Consider the following 15,555-nt stretch of genomic DNA (forward strand, 5'->3'; position numbering starts at 1 on the left):
TTTAAAGTGAGAGAAGTGTCAGTAAAACAGAAAAGGCCAGGCTGGGTGTGACAGGAGGCTGGACCACCAGCCCGGTTCCTCATAACCAATGTAGGGAGGTGGGTTCCTCCCATCCAGTGATGCCTCAGGGTAAATGGGCCAACCTCAAACCATGCCCCGCCCTCTACACTGCTCCTGGAGAGACACACAGCTAATTATCGTCTTGTAATTAGACCACTTCCCTTTTTTTAAAATGCAATTCTGTACAGATGTGCAACCTCACTGGACAGATGTCTGCAGAGTTGCCATTCTGTGAGAAGCAGCTAATGGTAAACACAGACCCAGGGGACTTCCTAAAATGCCAAAGAAAATGACTTCTTTCCCACCGGCCCCTGGGAGAATCTGATGAACATAGAGCAATGCTGGGCCATTGACTAGAGAGAAAGCAGTGCCTGGCACGGGAAAGGGTTCTGGTTGGAAACCCTCCGGACTCAGCGTTTTTGTTCAATTCCAGATCCTCGCAGATAATCTGCTTGAGCTGACGTGGGCACAGGGGACCTTCAAATGAAGTCCAGGAAGTCAGAGGGTATGAGCTGAGAAAACCAGTCCATTCCAGAGAGAATCTCTAGAGTCTACAGGCAAAATTGACAAAAGTGCAGAAATCCAAAGGTTTTAAAAATACTGGCAAGCAAACTCCAGGGGTGTAACCCCTGAGAAATGCTGCAGTTTTGGAAAGGGCAACAAAAGAAAGAAGAATCAGACTGATCTGATTGACATGCATATGGAAATGGCAGATGCTTAGGACCAAGTTACAAGGAATCATTACGTGGAAATAGGAACATCGTCTCCTTCAGCCAGGAATCCCAGGAAACCAACTCAATAAATAAATCATCAATAAATTTTCACAACTTAGTATTATGCTATATATTATCATAAATATTTAATTCAACATTTTAATCTAATTTCATATATCATTTAATAACATAGTGTATAATAATGTATATAATGTGCTCAGTTGCCCCATCATGTCCAATTCATTCACGACCCTATAGACTGTATTCCACCAGCCTCCTCTGTCCATGGTATTTCCCAGGCAAGAATACTGGAGTGGGTTGCCATTTCCTCCTCCAGGGGAATCTTCCTGACCCAGAGATCGAACCTGTGTCATCTGCTCAGCAAGCAGATTCTTTCCCACTGAGCCACGTGGGAAGTCCAAATTGATACAGCATAAAATAATTAATATATTAATAGTGTATTCATACAATAGGTATATATTGTACAACATATAACAAAACATGTGATGAAATATAAAGATGTAATTACTGCAGTTATCTGTATTAACATGTTTGATTTAATAATATATATGTATATTAGTGACTTTAATCACGGTGTGTTAAGCACTAACCAGGTGCTTGCAGTACCTGACTTGTCCTCCCGTGACCCAGTGAAGCAGGCAGTATCGTGACATGCCTGTTACACACGAGCATAATGAGACTCAGAGAGGTTTAGGATCTTAAGCAAAGGCACAGAGCAGGGACCCAAAGTCAAAGCCAGGACTTCCTAGCTTCAGAGCCCATGCTCTTAAATGCTGATTTCCCTGCTGCTTTGGCAAGCTGTGAGCTCTTGTGTCCCTCTGATTCCTGGCACAAGCATCCTTGGTTTACACTCTGGGTTAGGACGGGAGAACAGTCAAAAGCAGTTGGAGCATCAGCCAGGACTGGAAGACCTCTCTTCTTCAAGAGGCAGTAATCTCCAGAAATGACAGCTGGACCTTCCCTTTGTGGCCCCTAAACAGACCAAGTGCTGGTGATGGACAAACGGCACTATTCCTTTCAACATTTCACATCATCTCCATCTGCATCTCGAGGAGAAGCAGCCGGGAGCCCAGCCCCTTTGTCCTTCTGCATTTGCTGGCCTGGTTCAGCTCGGACAGTACAGAATCTGCCTGCAATGCGGGAGACCAGGGTTCAATCCCCAGGTCAGGAAGATCCGCTGGAGAAGGGCATGGCAACCCACCCCAGTATTCTTGCCTGAGAATCCCATGGACAGAGGAGCCTGGCAGGCTATGGGGTCACAAAGAGTTGGACACAACTGACAGGCTAACATTAACACTTCAGTCCTGAACCTGAGTGGGCAGGGATCAGAGGACATCAATTAAGTTGAAGAAATAAACTAGATGAGACATTGAAAAGAAAATGATTTTCTGACCTTTAGTCATTACGAGATGGCAGCTCAGAGTTACAGCTGGGCAGGAAGCAAAGAAGGAGCAGAAATGCCCCATCCATTAGTTGGGAGCATCTTAGTCTCCAACCTGATCTATTTATTCTGTGTGTGTGGCCACACATATTTCATAGGGAAAGTATGACTTAGATGTTCACAACATTGGTCGTAGCCATAAAGAGCGGGCCACACTTTCACAAACCAGTAGCCAAGGATTAAAGGATGCAACAGATGGAAAATGAGAGATCCTCTCTTCCAACCTGCATTTACAGAAGAAGCTCAGATGGGGACTCTCTGCCCACCAAAGGTCACTCGGGATGGGACAGGCGCAACCCAGACGGGAACTCTGCTTCTCTGGCTCCCGGGCGCTCCTGCTGTCACCACCACACCGGATGGGCTTAGCTTCACAGTCGGTGTGATGTTACACTCATTCCAAGCATATTATTCATTTTTTTAAAAAATCAAAGGAATATTCATGGTACTTAAATAGGTCTCCCTCGTCAATAAAATGTCTTCACCTGTTAAAAAGTCCTGTGTATCTATTACGTTAAAAATATTCAAGAGAATGATCATGAAAATTGACATTAAAATTAATACAAACATAAAAGATATGTTTAAAAAACCTTGAGAAGGGTAGGTTATATCTTACTTTTTTCATTTGAAAACATCTTTAGTGATGACCCTGCATTCTGAACCTTATTAACATTATTTTCTCTTGTTCATTTCACTACCTTTGTAACAAGGAAGCAATCAATGGACCTGAAGCCATTCTGCAACATAAACGTGGGATTTTTCTCTATGAAATGGGGCTACTTGAGGAAATAGACTCTAGAACTTTTCACTAGATGGCAGTACAGTCACATAATTACAGAGGGAAGAGGAACGATGAATAAACAAAGTCATTACGTGATTCTAAGGAGAATAAAATCATTGTCCCACCAAGCATATTGGAGTTTTCTGTTTGTTTGCTACAATGAAGGAAGGGAATATTCATTATTTTAAAAAAATTAAAAAAAAACACAGACTAGTGAAGAGAGAAAAAGCACTGTTATTTGATACCCTAGTAACACTCACTGACATGTATTTTATGCCAGGACACGTGAACAGTGCTTTATATGCATGATATCATTCTGCCCCAGTGGGGATGGAAGGACCTGGGAGATCGTTACTATTACTCTATTACTGATGAAGAAAATAAAGGCCCAAGTTAACTCATCCAGAATCAAATAGCTAATAATTGATGGGACCAGGACTCAAACCTGAATCCACCTAACAGTTCCTTGACATCAAAATCAACCACTGTTAGCATGGTCCCACTCAGTCTGATGGTATCTGCCTCTCTGCAGAGATACAAGATAATAAATACTACTTTGAAAATTAGAACATCCTTACATGATCCCAGAGGTTGCCATTACTTTTTTTTCTTTTGACCTTTTAATTTGATATTGAGGTATAGCCAATTATGGGGTTGCAAAGAGTCAGACATAACTTAGTGACTAAACAACAACATAGTCAATTAACAATGTTGTGATAGTTTCAGGTGAACGGCCAAGGGACTCAGCTGTACATATACATTCATCCATTCTACCCCAGCCCCCCTCCCATCCAGTACATAACATCAAGTAGAGTTCCATGTGCTAAACAATAGGTCTTTGTTGGTTATCAGTTTTAAATATAGCATTGTGTACATGACCATCCCAAACTCCCTAACTATCTCTTCCCCACCAGCAACTGTAAATTTGTTTTCTAAGTCTGTGAATCTCTTCCTGTCTTGTAAATAAGTTCATTTGCGTCATTTCTTTTTAGATTTCACATATAAGGGATGTCATACGCTATTTCTCCTTTGTCTGACTTACTTCACTCAGTATGACAATCTCTAGATCCATCCATGTTACTGCAAGTGGCATTATTTCATTCTTTTTCATGACTGAGTAATATTCCATTGTAAGTATGTACCACATCGTCTTTGTCCATCCCTCTGACAATGGACATTCAGGTTGCTCCCATATCTTGGCTATTGTAAACAGTGCTTCAATGAAAACTGGGGTGCATGTATCCTTTCAGACCACGGTTTTCTCCAGATACATGGTCAGGAGTGGGACTGTAGTCACATGGAAGCTCTATGTTTAGTTCCTTAAGGAACCTCCATAACCTCCATACTGTTCTCCATAGTGGCTGCACCAGTTTACATTCCCACTGACAGTGTGTTCCCATAACTTTTAACACTCAAGAAACCCCCTTATGAATTCTACCACGTCTATTTACTAAATGCACACAGGAAAGAAAACAATCATTGTGTAGTTCAATGACCAAGGTGCTTCCCAACTTCTTAGCAAATTCCAGGCTTTAAGCATACATGGAATAAATTACAATGAATTCAACAATCTGCCAAAACAGCAACAGACATCACAGAGAAAAGAAAATGTTCAAGGGACTTCATAAAATGTTCCTTTCACTACACTTCCTTAGTGGGATGTATTTTAAGGATAAAAAGAGCTGCAAAGAAATCATTCAATCGTTTCTCTACTAATAATGATACACATATGGTTATCGGAAACCACAGAGGTAGGCTATGAGATCAAGCAAGAATTAATTGTGCCAAAGTTACTAGGAATCAGATCTCCAGTGTAAGAGAAAGAAAATATAGGTATAGAGTAAAAGTTTTTAAAAAAGAAAAAATCTTGTAAGGGTTAAACCTTCATAAGAAGTATATCAACCATGATTTTTTAAAATGCATTTCCTAGATTTGTCCATTGAAATCTCTATGAGCAATGTTATCCCTGCTCCACCAAAATATCCTATGCCATGTATTTTAGTTTCTTAATACTATTCCTTCTAAAACGGAACCAGGGCCCACTGGAGAAATAGCTGATTACAGATCTGGGTCAGGAAAGTACAAAATCATCCCAGATCTGCTTATATCAAACAGCAAAAAAAGTTCAAAGCCTGCTGGGGCCATGTCAAAAGGATACAGTGGCTGGCTCCAAGGGGCTTCCAAAGCCTCACTTTTGGACAATACAAATATCACAAAAGTAATGATAATTTATTAAAATATTAAGTATACACACATTTACAAGTCCATAATGATACTCACAGGGAAATCCAAAGAAGCAAAATGAAAACACTGTTTCCAATTAAGATGGCTGTTTCAGCAACACCTTAGTTTTAAAATAGATCAATAAACAGAAAAAATCATGCAATTTTCTGGTCTTTTTAATATACAGTTCAGGGAAACCAGATAAACTGAGTTGATGACAGAAATGTCTGTTTTACAGAAAAAATGATACAATGAATGTAAAAGAAACAGAATGAGAAAATGTATATTTTGCAACTTCCAACAGAGTTGATTTAGCTAGCAACCACTAATGGAAAATAAAATCAATAGCAGTTCTCACCTGGGAAGGATAGCTTTGCACAAGGAGTTAGGTTTTTGTTGCTGTTGTTTTGGTGTGGGGGAGGCGTGCTGCGTGGTTTGTAGGACCTCAGTTCTCCCTCCAGGGACTGAACTCAGGCTCCAGCAGTGAAAGCAGAGCCCTAACCACTGGGCCACCAGGGAACGTTTATCATCTCCAAGCACCACCCCACGGGTTAGCTCCCAACTGCCTTCCCAGAGTCACTCCTTTAGCCCAGTGATCGAACTCAGAGTTGGCTCCATGGTAAAGAATCCATCTGCCAATGCAGGAGACTCGGGAGACACAGATTGGATCCCTGGGTCCAGAAGATCCCCTGGAGTAGGAAATGGAACCACTCTCTAGAATTCTTGCCTGGAAAATTCCACGGACAGAGGAGCCTGGTGGGCTACAGTGCATGGGGCTGCAAAGAATCGGACACGACTGAGCAACTGAACGTGCACAGAAACTCAGAGTCAGTGAGACAGGACCAACCTGGCATCGTGTGCTTCCTGATGAGACGTGGAAAATCCATGTAACCTGAATCTGCACCAATTTTGAGATCTAACTTCTATATAAATGAAATGGAGGGAATATGGTAATAAGTTAAACATTAGCAGGAGAAAACAGACATATCCAGATGGTGGGACTGATCTTTTCAAAGAGTCGACACCTGAAGGCATTTAAAAATAAACAATTTGAGAGCAGAGCAAGGTAGGGGCTGTTCTTATTGTTGTTCAGTTGCTCAGTCGGGTCCGTTCTTATTGTTGTTCAGTTGCTCAGTCGGGCCCGATTCTTTGTGATCCCATGGACTGCAGCACAACAGGCTTCCCTGTCCTCCACCATCTCCTGGAGTTTGCTCAAACTCATGTCCATTGTGTCAATGATGCCATCCAACTATCCCATCCTCTGTTGTCCCCTTCTCCTCATGCCCTCAGTCTTTCCCAGAATCAGGGGCTCTTCACATCAGGTGGCCAAAGTATTGGCGCTTCAGCTTAAGCATCAGTCCTTCCAATGAATACTCGGGGTTAATTTCCTTTAGGATAGACTGGTTTGATCTCCCTGCAGTCCAAGGGAGTCTCAAGAGTCTTCCCCAGCACCACAGTTCAAAGCACCAATTTTTCAGTACTCAGCCTTCTTTGTGGTCCAAATCTCGCATCTGTACATGACTACTGGAAAAACCATAGCTTTGACTCAACAGACCTTTGTTGACAAGGTAATGTCTCTGCTTTTTAACACGCTGCCTAGTTTGGTCCTAACTTTTCTTCCAAGAAGCAAGTGTCATTTAATTTCATGGCTGCAGTTACTGCCCAAGGGGCTGTTCTAGAATAAAAGAAACTAAAGGGACCTGACAACTACAAGTCCGCTCTTGTGAGCACACTGGATTCTGATCTGAAAAGAAAAAAGCTAAAAAGTTATTCGGGGAAAATTGGAGAAAACATATTATAATAAAACCTTTCCTCAGTTTCATGTTAAGAACGTGGATAACACGTTTAGGTATGAAAGTGTATTTAACATGTAGGGAGACAAACCGTAAACTGAGGATTAGATCTCCGAACCAGTGAATGATTTAATAACAGAGAGGAAATACCAGTAGATCCTATACTGCAAGCGCTTAATGCGTATGTGTACGTGTTTGGCACGCATGGTTCACTTAGTCTTTATGATAACCTATTAACTGGGCAGCACTAGCCCCACTCTGCAGATGGAAAACTTAAGACTTGGAAAGGTCAAGCAGCCTACCCCTCAGGCGTTTGGGACCAGAGCCAGGACTTGAATCCACGTCTATCTGCAGCTTAAGCTCTCACTTTCATTTGTCAGCTGAAAAAAGGTTGGAAGTCTACACAGTCTGAATGTTGCTTCAGTTTTTCTCTAAGTGATAAGAGTTTGAGGTAAATTCTGGTTATGAACCACCGGGGGTGGTAAGGAAATAGGATACGTATATTCACTGAGAAACCTAACACCTCAAAGCACTTCACAGGCAGTAGAAAAAATGGAACTCAGAGGTGGAATCATTGACTTAAGTTCCATTGATGGAGGCAAGGCTCAAGCCAAAGTCCAGTTGACCTGGGTCTAGGTTCATGGCCACAATGACCCCTGACCCGACCCCTTCTAGAGGGAGGAACAGGAAATCCATAGCTAATTTCAGAACTTGGGACATTATTTTGTAGACAGAATTGCAGAAGTCAAGGACAGCTTTTGTTGATGTTGCAAATGATCTATTCAATGACAGAAAAACCCTTGAGTTCTCTCCAATCTTGAATGTTTAAAAAAGGTACATAGACCCCACTAATCAGCCTTGAACATCAATGGCTGTGTGGAGTTCTACACAGGAGATGGTGAGAAGTCAGGGCACAGAGCAGGTCTTCTCTCAGGGGAGGCACAGACCCCACGAGAAGTGAGAACCTCCTTCTGACCACAAAGGTCGGGCACTGAACTGGGACGGCATGGCCCCTCTTGGTTTTGGAGTTGTATTTTTAAGGGCTTTTAAAAATTTCTTATTTTATTTTTTGCTCTGTGACAAATTACCACAAACTTAACAGCTTAAAACAATACCCATTCACTATCTCACATTCTTTAGGTCAAACAGCAAGCAAAACATGGCAGGTTCTCTGCTCAGGCTAAAATAAAGTGTTGGTTGTTGCATTTGGATCTCAGTCCTCCTCCAAGGTCATTCCTGCTATTGACAGAATTCAGTTCCTTGTGGCTGTAGGACCGAAGTTCCTACTTCCTCAATGGCTGTGGAGACTAGAGCAGCTCTCATCCGCTGAAGGCTGCTCTCATGTAGGAGATAATAAATTAGCAGGGGACACAAGGTATTGGAGAGGAAGACATCCAAATGGATGATAAAGATGACAGAATCATGAGTTAATGCAGGCATTTTCAATCAGCAGTGACTTGGCCCCACAAGCAATGGTTGACAATGTTTTAAGACATCTTCGGTTGTCACAGCAGAGGCGTATTGCCAACATCTAGTGGGCTGAGGTCAGAGATGCTTCTAAACATTCTACAGTGCACAGGATGGCACAGAATTATCCAGCCCAATATGCCAATCGTGACGAGGCTGAGAAACCGTGAGTTAAGGGCCAGTAATTAAAGCAAAAAGAGTGAGGGAAGGGCCTGGAATAGAGCTCTGAGCCTGAGAAAGAGCTGGAGAAGAGGAGGTAAACAAGAGGACAGAGTTTAGAAGCCGGTGGGAAGAGGGTGTTGATTCTGGAAAGTGTCAGGAGCTGCTGAGAGTTGAGCAAAATGAGTAAGAGCTATCGTTGGACTCGGGGCTGGAGGGGGCGGGGGCGGACAGAGGCCACTGGAGATTGTGTCTGAGCAGTTTCAGTGGGGTCCTGTCGGTGGATGCCCGTCTGGGCGGCACTGGGGTGTCCTCCAGACAGAAGGGACATCAACAGCCGACAGAGACAAGCCTTTGAAGAGAAGCAAGGAGCGAGTTGGACATGACCAAGCAGGGACACCTCTCCATGGGGACCAGAGGAAGGAAAACAGGTGCACCCGAAAATCTGACAGAGGAGGGATGGGGCCACCTTTGAGAATAAAGGAAAGGGGGATAGGCTAAAGATGCGAGGGAGAGAACCAGTTCTGTTTAGGACTCCTAGGTAGGCAGTGACCAGAAAACTTGTCATGTCTACAGAGACAGTGGGTGTTGAAAATTGTGAGGACATTCTGAAGATCTCTTAACTGGCAGACAGATGGTTCTGGCTGCTGTTTCTTGACAGAAACAAGAAAAATCATGGGCATGCTTCCCAAACAAAGTACTACTGTCCTCCTCCCTCCTAAACCATCCCTGCGGTGATGGGGGTGGTGCTCTGAAAGGCATTGGGGTCTTCCATCTCCTAAGCCTTTGACATCAATTAGAAATCTTCCAGAAGGGGGCGCAGGGAGGGATGAGAAGCTGACTTCAATGAAATGGTTGGGTCTGTTGCTTTCCTGTCTTTGGCCGAAAGACCTGGATTTCTGGTCTCTACTCTCTCCAAGAGCAGACAATCCTCCAGAAATGAGTGGAGTTCGCCAACCACTTCCCCAGGGGCTGTTACTTCTTAGAGAAGGGTCCCATGTGCCAATGGAGGGACCCTCCCCTCTACTACTTATGAAACAGTTCCACAAACTGGTTGTTTGACATGAAATTCTAAATTACAACCTGAGCGGCCTAAGACCACACGGAGAGAAACAAGGGACTCCAACGTGGCCCCCTTTCCCCCAGAACTCCAGTCTTTTCACTCCGTCTAATCTTTAGCCCCACACGCGGGCTGCCTCCTGCTCCCTCCTCATCTCGGAAAGTGCGGAGACACTGGGGGAGTCCCAGGGGAGACCGATTTCTCCAACACGAGTACTAACACCGCGGACGCTGAAGGTCGGGCCCCCCGCCCCTAATTATCTCTGAACCTGGATTATCGCTCCTTCGAGCGAGGGCACTTGGGGTCCAGGGGCTCCTGGTCTTCCCCGCTCCGTGCATCAGGGCCCACCACCCGGGCGTCCCTGTTTTCCCTGCATCCTGGGAAACCCAGCGGAGGATTTTGCGATCCACGGGGCACCCTGTGCCGAAGGCCACCGCGCAGACTAGCCGGGCCGCATCTCGGGCTCCCTGGATAACCGAGTGAGCTTCCAGCATCTCCACCCTTTACGGGGGTCTGGTCCACCTCGGAGCAGATCGCGCGGGGACATCAGACGACTCCAGCGCCACGGTCCGCTTCCAGCCACGTCCTCCGCCGCCGCGCCGCCTCGACGACTCGACTCTGTGCCTCGCACGGCGGGCCTTAGCTCCTTGCGGGTGTCCCCAAGACGCCGGAAGGGAGTCTCTGGCGGGCGAGCAAGTGGGCACCGCGTTGGAAGGGAATCGCACGCTGAACCCTTGGGGCCTGAAGGAGGACGCGCGGTGGCTGCTGGAGGGTGCGGACAGCCAGGGCCGGGGGGCCCTAAACGCCTGAAGGGGCTGGCATCGCCCGGGGCCCGGGGTGCGGAAGTCCGGCGGCTCAGGAGACGCAGGGTCTGGGAATCACCGGAGCGATTCGGCCCGAGCGCATCTGGACCTGGGCGGGGCGGAAAGCTGACCCCGGGGCGGGGATGCAGACAGCACTCCTCCAAAGCTGTCGCGGGCGGGGGCTCAGCGCGCCGACACTCACCTGGGGCTCGGGCCCCCGACGGCATTTAAAGGGCGGAGGGCGAGGTCCGGCCGCCACACCGGGAGCTGCTGCGGGGGGCCGCACTGGCCAGCGCGCCCGTGAGCTTGGGCGCCGAACCATCGCCCCGGCCCGGGAGCGGCAGGACATGGCTGAATACGGCGACGGCTCGGGGCCCTCTGCGGCCCCGCACGGCCAGGCCCGGGCGGCCGCGCGCCCCTCCGGCTTCGCGCGCGGAGATCTGGGCGCAGCGGGCGCCGGCCCGCGCCTGTGGCTGAACGCGCCCGCTCTCAGCTCCGCGCCCTACGCGCCGGGCCCCGTGCCCGCGGCCCCCTACGGGGCCCCCGGCCCGCTCCTCGCGGCCCCCGGCGGCCTGGCAGGCGCCGACCTGGCGTGGCTGAGCCTGCCGGGCCAGCAGGAGCTGCTGAGGCTGGTGCGGCCGCCCTACTCGTACTCGGCGCTCATCGCCATGGCCATCCAGAGCGCGCCGCGGCGCAAGCTGACGCTCAGCCAGATCTACCAGTACGTGGCCGGCAACTTCCCCTTCTACAAGCGCAGCAAGGCGGGCTGGCAGAACTCCATCCGACACAACCTGTCCCTCAACGACTGCTTCAAGAAGGTGCCCCGCGACGAGGACGACCCGGGTAACAGAGGCGCGCCCCCTCGCGAGTCCAGGACTCCGGGCTGCGGGCACCCGAGGGACCCGGCGGCCCGGACCGTCCAGGCTTCCCAGCTGGGGGAGCCGAGGCGGGAGGAGGGTGGGGAGGAGACACCGATTGGGCCGCCCACCGGCTGCAGGAAGCCGGCCGACCCCCGCAGCCCTGAATTCATGTCCAGGACAAGTGAGTCTCTAATTCTTGGCCCGCTCTCGAGAAGGAAGAAGCCCGGGAGCTAGCCTGCCGGGGCGACCTTGGGAATTGGTTCTCTCGGGGGCGCGTGTCCTCTGCTTAAAGTGGGGAAGACGGCGGCTCCCCGCCTCCGCCGAAGGTTAAGACAAAGGTGATGCCGCTTTGGGAGGCTGCAGAGAGACCAGGCTAAGTATCCTTCGCCCCACTGGCGAAGCGATGGCCGGAGGAGGGCGGGTTCCGTTCTTCACTTCGCAGGCCTTCTCTCTGGCCTTGCCCGCGGCGAGGCTCTGTATTTCCCCGGCGTCGTCCTTCCCTGTGGACGCCCGGCCCGGTACACAGCGTCCCTTCAAGGTTTGGGGTGGGGGTGAGGGTTCATGGAGGGGCCGGTGGGAATCCCTCAGAAGTTGACCCCCATTTCTCACCTTCTCACCCATCACCTCGGCCAGACCCCGTTTTTTCTGAGCCGGGCCCTTTCTTCTTCCGCAGGTAAAGGCAATTACTGGACCCTGGATCCAAACTGCGAGAAGATGTTTGACAACGGGAACTTCCGAAGGAAGAGGAAGCGGAGGGGGGAGGCGAGCGCGGTCGCACCGTCGGGTCCCCAGAGCCTGGCTGGAGCCAAGACACCGGAGCTGGAGCCCCTGGGCGCCGCCTCCCCTGACCTGCGGGCCTCGGCGTCCCCTCCCGCGCCCGAGGCCGCAGCCTGCTTCTCCAGTTTGGCCTCGGCCGTGGGTGCCCTGGCTGGCGGCTTCAGTCCCTTTCCCGGGGGCCTGGCGGGAGACTTTTCCTTCGGGAGACCCACGACGATCGCCACTCACAGCCCCCAGGTCCCCGGCCCGGCGCCCGGCTTCGCCGCTGGCCAGCAGACGGCAGCCACCGGCTTCCGCGTCGGTCACTTCATCTACAGCCGGGAGGGGACCGAAGTTTGATGGGAAGCCTGGGACTGTCCCGAGTGTCCACAGGCGCTGAGCTCAAGGCACCGCGAGCTCCCCCCGCAGGGGTCAAGGCAGGGCTGGGGGTGCAGGGCCCAGGGTCCCGCTGCAGGGAACCCAGCCCGCCGTGCACTCCTCACCCAGCGACCATCCAGGTGGGGCGAGTGGGCGCCCTCCCTGTCCTTCCAGTTGGCCTGGCCCTGGAACCCACGCTCCCAGAGGGAGCGACAGGCTGAAAGGGGCGACAGGCTGGTGCTCACCCCAGATTTTCCGAGGGGAGCCTGACCCAATCCCAAAGATACTTTGGTGTCTTAGACAGGTGCTACTGGGGACCCCCGGACCGCTCTGGGTGGGATTTTTTCCCACCTTTCCAGCCTGGCCCACCCGGTGCCCAGGCCCTTTCCTTGGTGCTCCAGGGAAGCCCGAGTGGTTCAGGAGCACCCCCCGGGGGACCGGGTGGGCCCCCTCACCCTTAGCGGCATGTGTGGTCTGCAAGCGAGGGGTGTCTGGAGCTGAAGGGAGTAAGAGGGACTTCCTGATGGCTGAAGCTGCGCTCGGGGAGGAGGGCAGCCGGCGGTCCTGCAAACCCCGGCTCCTTCCCTGCCACTCAGCGCCCACCTCCCTCCCCGGTCTGAGGACCAGGTCATCAGATCCTCGAGGGGGGTGCCGGGGGGCCAGTGCCTAGCGCCCTGGAGTCTCAGGCTGGGTTTAGGCTTGCCCCCTCCCCGCCTCCCCATCCCCGCTCACACCCTGAGAAGTCACTCCTGTTTTCCTCTCTGCGCCCACCCCTCACCCCGCAGTTTGGGCCCCAGCTCCCCCACCCCTGAGCCTTCGGTGCAAATGTAAGCCGCTCCCCCCATTTGTATTTGCTCAGACGGTCATCTCTGGAGCCAGCAGCCTTTGGGAGGAGACATGTTGGCCTCGGTAGCTCCCCGAGTTTCTGTCGCCCTGGTCAGGGTCGGCGGGGTGGGGGGAAGTGGCGCATTTGGTTTGTCCTAGAGCAGAGGGCTCTTCGCGGGGCACACCCACCCTCTGTGCTCTGGGGGCGCAGGAGAGGAGTCTTCCCGCGGAGGCCGAGCAGGAGAGGACCCCGTGAACTTGGGGGAGGGCAGAGGATTTGGCGAGACCGAGCGGAGCCGCTGCCTCCAGGGAGCTGCAACAGTTTTCCCTGGTGAACGCCAAAACTGACCGCGCAGCCCAGCGCAGCCGCTGCCGCTGGAATGGAGGCCCGCGGGTTGTCGTGTGTGTGTGTGTGTGGAGGCCCGCGGGTTGTCTCGTGTGTGTGTGTGTGTGTGTGTGTGTGTGTGTGTGTGTGTGTGTGTGAGGCGGGGATGGGGGGAGAGGAAGGGAAGGCCTTGGGTGTGAATACAATAAGCCAGGTGTTGGGGTGAGTTTGGAGCCCCCGGCGGTGTTCCTTTGAGCCTCTCTGGAAGCCCAGTGGCTTGCTTCGCATCTCCTCTCTGCCGCCAGGCTGGGGAGGGCGAGCTGGGTCCTAGCTCTGTTGTCTTACTTTGTTGCCAAACTGACAATCAACCCTAAGCGCTCCAATACAATTTAAGAAAACCAGCAAAGAAAAAGAAAATCCTCGCATTACAAAAGGAAAGAATTTTCTTTCTCTCAGGCCTATTTAATTAACAAAAATGCTAAAAATAAACACCAACAGACTGTAACTTGAATGTACCTGCTGTTCTGTACATTTGAAGGATTCACCAGGGTTTTCAGCATTTTAAGTCTAGATTCTATATTTTCAGGAAACTTGGAGTAAAGGAATTTTTAAAAATAAGCTTGACAACACTGGCAAAGTACAATGCACACGTTTACAATTAATGGGGCTTTCAGAAAATTGGCTGATAAATGTATATATAAGCATCACACATGAAAGCCGCATGGCTGTTAGGAACTGGTATGAAGCTGCCATTTTTGTTCTTCCAACAATGGTATTTTGGTTAAAGTGGAGGGAAAAGGGCTTCACAAAGATCTTTCAACTTTTAGTTTGTTTGACTAAAAATCAATTTTTTATATTGAAAAATGGTTTTTCCATTCCTGCTTTATACCATTAATTGGTAATGGTATAACCAAATAGATGTCTCTTCCTGAGAAGTGCATAGTTTAATTCTAGCAGTGCAAGGTATTTGGGAATCAGAAACTATCTCATTTCTGTGACAGTTTATTTGTCTGGATGTATTTTCACAATGAAGGGGGTCAGGGTGGGGGGAGGGGTGCCGGGAGACAAAAATGCAGTTCCTGGGCCCTGGGGCAGTCAACTTTGGAACCATTTCACATGATCCCAAAGATAGATTTTCTCAGAAGAAAGAAATTGCTGAAATCAAAATAAGTAAGAAAAGCAAAGCAGCTACCAGGTTATAACTAAATATCTTCCTTGGGCCAGGTCTGGTGAATTTAACCTTCGTTCCCAAGCAAGCTGCATGTGGGCAGCTGAAGGACCAGCTGCAGTTGGGCAGATGGAGGGACTGTGCCAGGAGAATCCTCTCCCTGGGCCTGGGAGCCCCGTGGTGGAACCCAGACCCCATCTATACCTGTTTGTCTCTTTGGTCTTCGAAGTAGCAAAATACTGTGCTTTTGCATATCAAGGGTAGGAGCTGTAAGCTATGGCTTTTCTCTTGAGGAAAATTTCAAGTTGTTTTAAAACTAACTGCAAACCTTTACAAAAAGAGTGCCTTGGTATGATGGTATTGGCACACGACAAGCGTCATTGAGACACTCAGTTCTTCGTCTGATCAGCATTTCTGTGGCATTGAATAGTTTCAAATAAATGGCATGTTTCCAACTTCAGAGGGGCAAGATACTGGGTGGTTAGGAATTCTTTTCCTTTTGCCACACCATAGTGGAAATCTTCAGGTGGTTTAAAACCAAACAGCATAGTAATAAAGTAAATTGTGATATTACCTCCTACGGAAATTGTCAATGGGGTGGCAAGAAGTCCTCAGGCAGAAAAGAACCATTTGTGATGAAGACTCAAATATGTGTTAAAAGTATTTTTTAAAACTTAGTAACTAGAATTTTCAGAAGTGGGCACTGGATTTCAAGATAGGGATTC

At 49.4% G+C, this 15,555-nt stretch overlaps 1 protein-coding gene across 1 annotated transcript; it reads left to right on the plus strand.

The window, feature by feature from the left end:
* The first annotated feature begins 10,865 nt into the window (after positions 1–10,865).
* On the plus strand, positions 10,866–12,494 carry FOXI2 (forkhead box I2). The gene is made up of 2 exons (XM_061163192.1): positions 10,866–11,361; positions 12,052–12,494. The coding sequence occupies exons 1-2, from the start codon at positions 10,866–10,868 to the stop codon at positions 12,492–12,494; spliced, it is 939 nt and encodes a 312-aa protein (XP_061019175.1).
* The last annotated feature ends 3,061 nt before the right edge of the window (positions 12,495–15,555 follow it).

This window comes from Dama dama, chromosome 15 (assembly GCF_033118175.1).
Source record: "Dama dama isolate Ldn47 chromosome 15, ASM3311817v1, whole genome shotgun sequence".
Lineage (NCBI taxonomy): Eukaryota > Metazoa > Chordata > Mammalia > Artiodactyla > Cervidae > Dama > Dama dama.

Coding starts and splice junctions, on each gene's coding strand:
- FOXI2 (XM_061163192.1), top strand. CDS start 10,866: ATGGCTGAATACGGCGACGGCTCGGGGCCCTCTGCGGCCCCGCACGGC. Junction 11,362..12,051: donor CCGCGACGAGGACGACCCGG/GTAACAGAGGCG, acceptor CTTCTTCCGCAG/GTAAAGGCAATTACTGGACC.